The 12,529-nt window shown below is 39.7% G+C and overlaps 1 protein-coding gene across 1 annotated transcript in view; it reads right to left on the reverse strand.

Annotated features, from left to right (window-relative positions):
* The window catches only part of OSBP2 (oxysterol binding protein 2), a 313,014-nt gene that overhangs the window by 105,609 nt on the left and 194,876 nt on the right, over positions 1–12,529 (reverse strand). Inside the window, exon 4 of the mRNA XM_073558063.1 lies at positions 1,943–2,135. Coding sequence (XP_073414164.1) covers positions 1,943–2,135 — 193 coding nt within the window. The remainder of the gene's footprint in view (positions 1–1,942; positions 2,136–12,529) is intronic.

A 12,529-nucleotide genomic window follows, 5' to 3' on the forward strand; every position in this document is an offset into this window, starting at 1 on the left:
TAAAAATAATAGCAGCAGCTATTTCTGCACATAGTCTACATACAAAAATAGTGAGGCTTTTTAGGGCTGTGGAGCTGCTACAAGGAAAACCTCAAGAGTTACGACATAGAGACTGTAAAAGGCTTAACTTCTGCTCTGTGAGAAGGCACATCAACAGGCTTGTTTACTAGCTATATGGGGTTCTGCAATCAATTTTTATTCATTTAGTGTTCCCCAAATTAATTTAAAAAATAGCAAGTGGTACTTTTATCTGTATATAGCGCCTATGGGTGACGCGACTCACAAACTTACCGTGAGGCAGGATAGTCAAGAGGAACGGGGTCAGTATCAAGAGGGCTCGTAATACACATGGGGAATAGACAAAAGCGCAGTCAAGTAACAGAATGAGGTCAAAATACAGAAAGGTAGCGGATCAAGACAAAGGGGTAAGTCAAAACAGAAGGTCAAAAAGGTAAATCCTAGGTCGGCATTGGAGATGAGAAAACAACCTAGAGTACAGGGCAAGCACGCACGCAATACTTGAGTAAAGTTACAATTGGCAAAGGCCTGGCAATTGTCAGAGTGCTAAATAGCCTGGTAAGAATGGTTAATCTACACCCAAACAAATTTACATATGAATGGTAGACTCACCAAACCCTGACTAGCAGGATGCAGCTTAATCTACACCCAAACACATCTGTCTTAGATTGGGCAGTTGTTAAGGGGTCAATAATCACATTTTAATTATCAACATTCAAATAAATAATTCTTGCACCGGTCCTTTCAAAGCATAATGACTATACAGTTATACTCAAGTATACTCTCTCTCTCTTTTTCCAGGCACGGTTTCCTTTAAATTTCTGCCTTATCCAGATCCGTCAAAATAACGGTCCGGTAACACCCGTTTGTTTCAATCCGCCAACGGATCCGTTTTCCGCCATTTTGACGGATTTCAACTGAGCTAAAAAACGGATGTGTGAAACAGGCCTAACCAGTTTAATAAAATAAATGAAAAGAAGAAGAAGCTCAATTTTGTAGTAAACTGTTACCTAGACAGTTCGACCTATTTTTATTTTGTTCTAATAAACGACAGGTCATGAACCGCCCTGCACATCGGTGAGGTCTGAGTCTTGAGACACTAAATGATTGGTCAAAACTCTTGTAAGATGTGCGCTGCTCGGGATGCAGGAGTGTTCTACCTCTGCAAAAGTGCGCACACAGAGGAGTGTACCAGGTAATAGACACCGCTCTGTGTGCGTGCATATTCGTGTAGGAGCAGAGCACTCTTTCTTGAGCAGCACACATCTAACAAGTGTTCTGAGTGATTGGTAGGGGTCTCAGGAACTTGACCCACATCGATCCGTAGACTGTTATAAGCGCTGGCGCACAGTTCAAATATTAAAATAGGGTAAGTTCCTTTTAAATCTAAACAGGATCCACCAATCACAATAGTTGATGTCACAGCGGACCTCTAACTCCTGTACAATGAATGTACCATTTCCATATACAGCTGATAAAACAGGATCCACCAATCAGAACAGGTGATGTCACAGCTGTCCCTGCTTTCCTTCCCTTCACAATGACCTCTGCACAGACTCAATTAGAAACTTGTACTTGTACAAATACAGGGCCAGGATCTGACTATTGTGGCTATGTACATGTGTTGTTTCCTGGAACAACAGGAAGTAAGATTCTAAAAAATCCCCAGTGGCCAATGTGAAAATTGCAAGATTTCTAATTTTCGTTTTTAATATAGCTTGTGATATGGAGAAAAAATGCTAAAAAAAAGTACAGTTAGCATAAAACCCTGATTTAAACAATAAGACATTTTCTGATGATCGCTTCCCTTTAAATGTTACATTTTGGGGGTTTTGTCTCTTACTTCTTTTTGTTCATTAGGATATTCTACTTTATTGTTTCCCTGAGTAGTTGTGTTCAGAAAACAGCGGTGATGCAAATTTACCTGAGTTGGGAATTCCTGTAGAATTAGAAGTCAGACCTTGAGGTCCTCGACAGGCTCTTTCAAGGCTATTATGCTGCTTTGCTAGCTGCTCGATGGTCTCCTCCAAATGGACTCTCTGCTCACGCTCATATTGCAAAGCACGATGCCATTTACGACTATGGGATTCTGCTAATTCCAAGAAATCACGGCATGCCTTCAAAAAAGGAAAAAAAAAGACAAATTAAAAAAAAAGCAGTGATCTATTTGACAAAAAGCACAGTGTAAGGACTGGGACTGTGTACCTGTTTTGTCTGCTCTTGCCCTTAGTTTGGTTGGATTCTGCCCTTACCCAAAATGGAGTTGCTGGCTTCACGGGGGCCATCTTGTTTCCTGTCAGATACTTCTTGTTTCCTGTCTGCTTTGTATATAAAGGAGCTTCGCACTCTGTACCTTGCTTGCGTATCTTGTTCTCTACTTGCTGCCAAGCTGGAAGGACCTGCAACCTGCTTGCTTCTTCTAATCTTCGGGATACCCCGCCTGCTTTTGAATCTATGTACCACAGAAGGACTCTGTTGCTTTACACCCACTCTGCACCTACCTCCGCTACGGTCTGCTTTCCTTTAGGAGCCGGCCCGGGCTCTGGGCCCTGCATTGCTGGACTGGTACTCGCACCCTCGGTCTGTACTACTACATCAGCACTCTTTGAGACTGTCATATTTGCCTGCTTATCTGTAGAGTCGCAGTTTGCATCTCTCAATAGATATATACATCTTGGACTGTGATATACCGTGTTTGTCTTCATTTCTGACCCACGTCATCGGGCTTCATAGAACGTTAGCATAAACTTATAATACACAGTGTAATAACTTCTTTCTAATGGTTTCTTCTCAACTATTAAATCTTCTCAGTTATGAAGAAAGCAACCAATTTACATTATACATCTGTCAAAGGTCTTGCGGAGAAAACTAGCTATAAAAGGAATGGTCACTGGTATTTTCTTTCCATTATTAAATTTTCTTATATTATGGCAGGTCTGGACAGAGGTCAAATAGTCTTTCAGCTCATACAAAAGCTGCCTTCTGTACAGGTTCTAGCTAATAGATAAATGAACATTTAGAACAGGAGTTTCAAACTCGGATGGGAAAATGGGTTGCACAAAAAAAAGAATTACAAGTTGATATGTCGCATTCCTTGAGGAACGAGGTGACATTTTCATTGATATTTTTTTCTATATGACATTTTGATCACCTTTTATTACATCTTTTGCGTGTCAGTATAATAAAAACACTACATTTTTGGTGTATGTCAACAAAGGATGTCCAAAATACACTGGGCACTTCAACCAACAATATTACTATCATCATATATATTACTATGACAAGGGAAAAAGAAGAGATCCCAAAAATATATAATAAAATCAATACACTTTACTGATGAATAATTAAAATATGATATAAAAATTATTAAAAAAGCAAAATACTGTCCGGGGGGACACTGAGCGGAACAATACCCGTGATAATGGTATATAGTAAATAATATATAGCATAAATACAGCTCAAAAGGGTTTTATGAAAACATGCTATAAATGGATCATATCAAGTTCACATTAATGTAGGATGAAATATATAATGCACACAGTATATAAATACCCAAATAGAGAAATATTTAAGAAATCACAAATGCCCTAGGCATAAATGTGATATGGCAAGGTAGCCCATAAACTTTAATACGTATCAATAATACTGTGGTGGAGAGCAGACTATGACCGCTATGCATGAAAGACCCCAAAATAACAGAAGACCGAATGTCATAATTAAGGTCCCATAAAGCCAATAGGTATTACCTGATAAAGAAAGTGTGGCCGCTCTGAGTCCCCTCACCCTGACGAGCGTTTCGCCACCAGCTTCTTTCGGGGGCGTCTTTTTTTGGTGTGCCTTTTATTTTACAGCGCTCATTGTATATGTTATCATACAATTTTATGGTTTGAGTCATTCCGGATGAGGCAATACCAAACTTGTGCTTTTTTGTGTACTATTGTTTTGTTTTTATATAAAACAGTACGTTTAGTGGCATATTTTTTTCTTTTATTTTTTTTTACTTATTCCTCATATAAGACTTTAGCTTTTATTTGCCCGATCGCTGATCAAGCAAATAATTTCTGTCCTGTGGGATATTAGGTGTCAGTTTTACACTGACGCTTCACCTATTAGATCCTGGCCATTGTAGCACCTTACAGGCCACCATTGGCTTCAGGTTGTTGATGTAACTACTGGCACCCAGATTGCCAGGTGTCGACAGGCTTAAAGAGGGAACCCCTTCACGCAAATAACCATCTAAAGACAGATGTCACTACTTACAGCAGTTTGTAATGGGTTAAATGGCTATGATCAGTGCTAATGCCCATCGTGGCCATTACAGCAGGATGTTGGCTATGATATACAACTGACACCCGCTGATGATTGTCATGGCTCTGCAGGTGAGCCAGCGCCATCACCGAGCCATACATGGACAACGGTTTGCAGGAAGTTACCTGCACATGTGCCATAGAGCTACGTTGATGTCGGGAAGTGGTTAAAAAATCCTTCTCTCCAAATTCACCTACCAGCAGTGATCCAGCAAAGTGTGAAAGAGATCACTCTGCTCAGGTACTCTGCTCTAGTGCAATGCCATTAAGGGGCGCCAGGGCACACCTCCTTCGGCCTATTCTCTGATGTCTCAGGAGCTCCTGTGCCCTGTTTGTGGATAACAACCTTAAGTGCCGCATGTGGCCCCCAAGCCATGTGTTTGCGATCCTGATTTAGTTGAATTAAATAGGTAAATGAATATTTGTAGTGTATCAAAATGCTAAATCAACATAAAGGGTACATAAAAAATAACAGTAATAATAAAGTGACCAATTATGTATTTAGTTTGGAGCCATGGAATAACGAAAAGATCCTGAGAATTCTAATCTGAAGAAGCCTCTGATCCATTTTAATAGTGGGATGTTTTCAAAGACAGGGGTCATTTCTAGACAGTTTTGCACGAACGTGTGAGAATGATGTGGGGAAATGCTGTAACGGTATCTCAAGAGCCTGGACTGAATCTTAAAACTGGTGGAATGTCAGGGAATTGTATTGTGCTAGGTGACATTCACCAGCTGTTTAGCCACAATGTTCCCTTCAGTCTAGAATTTGATAAATCCATGCCCTCCTTTTCCAGGCTCTAGTCATTATAACAACTTATCCAGGACCATTGTTGTAAGCTCGGCATTAGTAAATGGGAAAGATAATGATCAATTTTGTGATACAAATTTGTCAGAATGGAACCCTATAAATATAGTGTTGTACAAAGAGGACTCTAAATGAACGCCAAGGATTTTCTATAGTCCAATGTTCATCTCAAACAAGCAATATGGTGACTAACCGCTTTTAGAATTCATAAAAAAAGTGCATGAAAAATCCATTTAAAAACGTGCTCAAATACAATGGTCCTTTACGACAAATGCCATGCCAACTTCTATTGAAAGAATATGAGGTAATTTCTGTAAGAATACAGCTTGCCAATCATATAGGGTGTTTAAGCAATAATGTGGCTACAAGAAGAAATTATTTTGTATTTTTTTTATAAAGTAAATATTATGGGCATAAAAATGTTATATTTTTTATAATGTTATGTTTTATTTAAAAGAACATTGATTTTTTTAAATAAGCTATAACAACAGAATAATAGCCAATGTGGGGGAAGTTCTGTCCATCCTCAAAATGATCAGATGGTATGAAGTCTAAATGACAATGCCCATGGAAAAATGTGCACATTTGCTTTGCTAGACTATAAGAAACTGTCCCAAGTAGGAGAGGTGGCAAGCCTATCACTGATGAGAGGCAAGCACCCCGAAACAGCTGTGTACCGGAGATTCTGGCTTGGCATGTAACCTTAGGTCATGTTCCAAGATTTGTTAAATGTTAAAGGGAATCTGTCACCAGTTTTTTTCTATATCATATCAGAGAAGCATAATTTAGGGACAGATATTCGGATTCCAGTTATGTGTCTACTTACTGATCAGCTTGGTGTAGTTTTGATAAAATCACAGTTATATTTGCTGCAGATTTAGCAGTTCCCTGAATGTTGAGCTCTGTCTAAGGCCCACTTCACACGTCCGCTTAAAAAAAGTACGCTTGAGACAATCTGTTTCTACTATTTGCTTGGTTTTCTGTTGGTCGTTCGTGTATACCATGCATGTGTACGTGTGTACTATCCGTGTGACATTTATGTGCCGTCTATATGACACGTGCCGGAATAGAATGCAGAATATAAATGACAGATTTTTATGTGTTAATCATGTGCAAAAAGATGCGGTATGTATATAGATACAGGTGCTTCTCACAAAATTAGAATATCATCAAAAAGTTCATTTATTTCAGTTTTTCAATACAAAAATTGAAACTCATATTATATAGAGTCATTACACAGTGATCTACTTCAAGCGTTTATTTCTGTTAATGTTGATGATTATGGCTTATAGCCAATGAAAACCCAAAAGTCATTATGTCAGAAAATTGGAATAATTAACAAAAAATAACTGCAAAGACTTCCTAAGCGTTTAAAAAGGTCCCCTAGTCTATTTCAGTAGGCTCCACAATCATGGGGAAGACTGCTGACTTGACAGATTTTCAGAAGGCAGCCATTGACACACTGCAGAAGGAGGATAAGCCACAAAAGGTCTCTGTCCCTACACCATGCTGCTCCTAAATTGGTGGTAAAAGCCCAGTGACAGGTTCACTTTACATGATTTACACTATCTTATTGGGAACCGCCTAGAGTTAAATGGCACTTGCGAGTCTATTTTGTTCAACTGAAATGTCAGACTGGCTCAGAAAAGAACTAGAAGTGCCACGTTTGGGGCCCATACTTGGTAACTCAGACACAATAATATCCCATAATACTCCCTCAGAAGAGAACACTATCTAGAAGAGACTCATTTGGGTCTTTTCATCGATGTCATTACACGTCTGCTTTTTCTACTACTACCCACTCTCTCCTCCATTGGTATAACACATCTAGAAGACTTTTTAGGCTATGTTCACATTAAGTATTTTTACATGGCATTTTCAGGATTTTTTCAACTAAAAATGGTTGTTCAATAAATGTGATTTTTGGCACGGTATTGAAACAACATTTGAGTTTTTGAAGCTGTTTTTATGTGACGTTTGATGCATTTTTAATTAGAATGAGGTATATCAAAATTGTGTTTTTTGGCGCTCCGCAAAGAGGATTAAAAACCAACTGAAAAATGCACATGCTGCTATTCATGAGCAGAAAATGTGCTGAATAATTAACGTCATTTTTTATTACAGGATAAAACACACATGGAAAAAGATGCAATATGTGTTGTATTCTCTTTTTCAAATTAATAGGAGATTGGTGAAAACAGATGTGAAGTGGTTTTTCTATATGGATTTTGATGTGGAAGACCATGTCAAAAGCTCCATGTGAACAACAGGTGAGAAACTGCCCATGTTCTGTAATCCTGCACAGGGAGAGAAATCAATGTATGGGAAAAGGGAGGATAAACTGCACATTCTCAACGGCCAGGCAAAGATCTACTGGACAAGTCCAGTATCAACGAGAAGGCAACCACTGGCCACAAACCTAGATAACAGCAGGTACAACTACATTTCCCAATAGAAGAAAAAAAGTGAACTGCATCAGAGCCAAACAGCAGTTTCATGCCTTTTAACTAATGGTCCTCTATTTAATTGAATTCCTTCAGCAAATGCAACAATATTATGGTGCTCAGCAATGAAATAGACATGTCTTTGCAAATACTTAGAAGAAAAAAATTGCGGCACTCACCATGTTGCAGAAAGTCTCAAAAAATCCTGGAATCCGGGTATCTGTCCCTAATATTTCACCTCTAGGGTGTAGTCTGGAAAGCAGGCTTTGGAGGAATACGGGGAGTGCAGGAATGGACATCTCACAAGTTCTCTTGGTGCTGAGGTCTCCATCTGCGCATGCGCCGCCCCTGGCAGCCATTTTCCCGAAGTCCACCACACAGTAAACCATGTAAGTGCAGGGGCTCTGGGCTTTCACAAAATGTCGGCAGAGCCCCCGCATCACCGAACCCCCTGCAGCGGCGCACATCAGAACACCCCCTCATCCCAGCCTGCAGCAATGCTCCACTCTTGCCTCCTCCAGCAGTGACCCTGGGACCCTGCACCACAGCCACCACCCCCGGTAAGCAATAAGACGCATGGATTATAAGAAGCACCACCATTTTATTTAAAAAAAAAAATGTTTTTTTTCAAAATTTTCTCCTCAAAATTTGGGGTGTGTCTTATAATCCGGTGCGTCCTGTAATTCGCAAAATACGGTACTTGCTAAATCCTGAAATGATTTATCTATTGTATCTTCTCCCTACTTTCTAAAATGACATTTCAAAATGCCATACATATTGGCGCAGGGGCTTCAGGGAGTAAAGGACCCTGACACCGTGTGCCGTGCCTGTACCAGTATTATTCTGTACCCTTAAAATGGAAATACAGTAGAACACAATGGCAGTATGACAGATGTTGATTAGAGGTTAATACAGTTACTGGTTGGCTGTCATGATTTGCTACAAATTATGTTCCACAATGTAGAAGCATTTTTTCCACAGAGATGACAGCAAGGGTTTATGCAAAAAGACAGAAAAACCTTTGCCTCATGGCTGTATTACAAAATCTATTACCGCATTCATAATTATAAAAACCATAATTGAGGATGACATCCATAGCCGCACCATGACTAAATGATCCAGAATGGTATCAGAGAATGTTTCATTAAATGCCTTTAATCAATGGGTTATTTAACCTATCGTAACATGAACACAATTAGTAGAACATATAGTATTGCTTATATTACTATGTACAACAATTGGCCTAAAGAATAATCCTCATGATGCCTTGCTTTATTTATAATTTTACCACTTTAGGGTTAAATGGTCCTCACTTATATCAAAGATGTAGGAAGAACAGATCTCTTTAAAATAGGACATACATAGGACTAATAAATGCACTCATAACTCAAAGCATAAAGGGGTTGTCAGTCTAAAATGAAAAGTCTGTAATCACTCTTGTGACTACTCCCCGCGCACGCACTGTGCAAGCATTCACCATTCTGTGCCCCAGGAACGGTGGTCAGGTATGTGATATGCATACTCCCAGGCAGAACCCGTCTAGTGGCCATGGCCTCGCTCAACACACTATTGACTGCAGTCTTTTTTCATTTTAGACCAGACAACCCCTTTAATGGGGTATTTTCATATTATTAAATTACATTAATTAGTTAGCATTAAAATAAGAAAGTTGCAACTGACTTGCTTCTCCGATCTGCGGTCATACTCCTATAAGAGCTTTCATCTTATATAGTGTGCAGCTTGTTTCCATGGAGCACAACTGTGCGTGTGCAGTAGATAAATTCCAGGAAAGGAGTTAACTCCTAAAATACCATTCAGCTCTCTTCAGCTCATTGCTATCCATATACCAGTTAGCTGATCACCTCCCTTCCTCTCCTTCTCAGCTTCTGACAGTGCTCTTATCACTCCTGTTTTATCATAAACTCCTAGCTCCCATCCCCATCCTGCTCTGACAAAGTGAAAATGACAAAAATTGTAAAACTTTTGCTTAGCCTTGAGTTCCGCAAACATTCTGTGACTTTTCAAAGCTTTTTATGCCAGAATACTGGGATAAAAGCTTTGATGAATCAAGGCCATAGTGCCTCTGGACTTCACAGGTTCCCTTTAACACATACTACATTTTATAGAAGTTAGTCTTTAGTAACCTGTCCATTTTTTAGCTCAAGTGACTGCCCCTTTGGTGGCCCTGACCAGCCCAGCCATACATTGCATTATGGCTTCTTTTTTAAACATCCGGACTAAACCCTTTTTCTTATTCTTTTTGGTAGCCTATATCTTATAAAATACAAAAGTAGCAAGACACGCTACCATGCAGTCTTTACCTCACTGAAACAGGGTCAGGTAACAATCTGTGCCACTATAACACGTCAAGTCCGAAATGGACGGATTTATGACAAGTGAAAAGTTACCTAGCATCTTATTAGATAGACATGGCAAATTTGTTCAGATCTAGACACTATGGCTGGAATATAATTACCCACTCTCACATATCCTCCAAGCTTCCCTACATGACATGCCATTCACTTTCTCCTTCAAATATTTATTCCTTCCCCTTTTTTCCCTTTTCCATTTTGCTCGTTGGAATGAACCCCTATACCCATACCTCCCACTCCATTTTTCTTTTTCTCTTTCTTGTGTTTTTCCTCTCCCCATCCTATTTCATTACATCTGATAACACCCCCAATGCTTGCAGAGACCCTTCGAAAGCTGGACTTTCCTGGGTTGTGGTCTTCTCATGGTTTACTGGTACATGAGTTACATCAGATATCAGTCTATCCATGATGCCTGGTTGATTTACGACTGCTGCCGATGACATGCTGTATCTTTTATAAAATCAATAAAAAGTTAGGAATAGAAACAAGGTAAGGGTTACGGATGGCGGCCATGTTGCTACATGCAAAATAGTGCTGTTCTTTAATAGGTGTGGACTTTCCACAAATTTTACCCTTTGGCGTATGTGTAGTAACATGCAGTAGAAAATTAACATACTGTGGATTTTAAATTAGCATCGCTGGTAAAAAAAATAAATAATAATAATAAAATAATTCTAAGGAATTTTCTCTTTATTGTGGAGTAATCTAAATTTCTTTTAATCTCATTCACAGCACAGCTACTGTAATACGAAGATGGGTTTTCTACACGCAAATGGCCAGTGGGAAATTCATGGAAAGTCCGAGTGGGAACATATCCTTTAGGTTGTTCCGTTGGACCCATTTATTCAGCTTCCAGAAGCGTTTGCATACGTACTCTCATAAGTTGAAGGGGCCATGAGCTGGTAATAGGTTCCCTTTAAAGAAAAAATCCTCATATTACAAACAAAGATCTTTTATTCTTCAGATTCATTCATATTCCCTCAAAATTCATGATCAAAGTTCCCCACATATTGGCATCAGATGATTATCCCTGGCATATTAGACAAGTGGGATAGATAATCTGAGCACTAGAATGGAAAGCAATATAGCAGGATCACCCGCTCTAGCCTTGCATTATAAATAGCAGTGGATAGCAGCGATACACTTGGAGAAGGAAATCACAATCTATGTTTGAACGCAGAAATAGAACAACTTCCTCCCAGCAATATAGACATTAATAAGTGATGCCATTTGTAAATATGAGCTCCATATGGGACTCTGACTTCCTTGCCGCAAAACATTCATATCTGAATGAACAAACTAAGTATGACAAAACCTTAATGTTGTAAAATAATCCTGTGTCTACAGAATCCAGCAAGAACAAAGCGAGAGCAGATGTTTACCAACCACCACAGTATAGAAATGTGTAAGGCTCAGTTCACATTACACTTTGCTCTACGCTGAGCATTTGCATCAGGGTTTCCTTCTAAATCCCGGAAAAATGAGATTCAATATTATAGAGTAGGTACTGTAACTTCCATTTGGCCTCTGCTCTGGTGGTGTCCTATTTAGGCTATGTGTGCACGTTGCGGATTTGCTTGCAGAAATTTCTGCAGTTTCTGCATCTCTTTGAAGAAAAAGCTGCGCTTTTTTATGCACATTTTTGTTGTGGTCTTTCATGTGGATTGTCATGCGTTTTTGTAAATCCATTGAGCTAAATAAAGATCTATTACGGTACTAAAAAAAAAAAAATTGTGATGTCATTTCCTCGTTCAACCTCTTCTTTTTCAATCTCCATTGAAGACCATAATATATCATTGCATACCATGTTCAAATATATAATGTTTACACACACAACACAAATATACCGTATATACTCGAATATAAGTCGAGTCTTTCAGCCCCCTTTTTGGGCTGAAAAAGACCCCCCTCGACTTATATTCGGGTCACGGTTCAAACTTACCTGGTCCCCGTCGTCTCCACGTTCCCCGGTATGTGTCTGCGGTCCCCTGCAGCCTGTCAGTGTCCCGGCGGCGGCAGCGTTACAAGTCGCTGTGCGCCGCTCTCTCCCAGCGCGCCGCTCTCTCCCGTCCTCCGGCAGTGACGTGCAGGGGGCGCGATGACGTTGATAGCACGCGCCCTCTGCCTGAGTCACTGAAGAGCCGGTAACGCTCAGGAGCAGCTGTCAGCAATGGAGGTGAGTATATAGTGTTTTTTTTTTTTTTAAATTCCAGCAGGGGCAGCAGCAACATGATAGGATTACGGTACCGGTAATCCTATCACTTGGCCAATAAATCATGCACTGTGCAGCATTTATGGGGGCATACCTGTTGTGCAGCATTACGGTATTTGGGCCACCATTACTCACTGTGCAGCATTTCCCAACCTAGACTTATACTCGAGTCAATAAGTTTTCCCAGGTTTTTGAGGCAAAATTAGGGGGGTCGACTTATACTCGGATCGACTTATACTCGAGTATATACGGTAAGTGAGATTTTATATATATATATATATATATATATATATATATATGTATATATATAATCCCTGCGCCATCAATACATATGCCCTGCCAGTTATCAGATACCCTGCTGGCATAGT

Source organism: Dendrobates tinctorius, unplaced genomic scaffold (genome assembly GCF_039654945.1).
Source record: "Dendrobates tinctorius isolate UK_male_01 unplaced genomic scaffold, ASM3965494v1 ptg000003l, whole genome shotgun sequence".
Taxonomy (NCBI): Eukaryota; Metazoa; Chordata; class Amphibia; order Anura; family Dendrobatidae; genus Dendrobates; species Dendrobates tinctorius.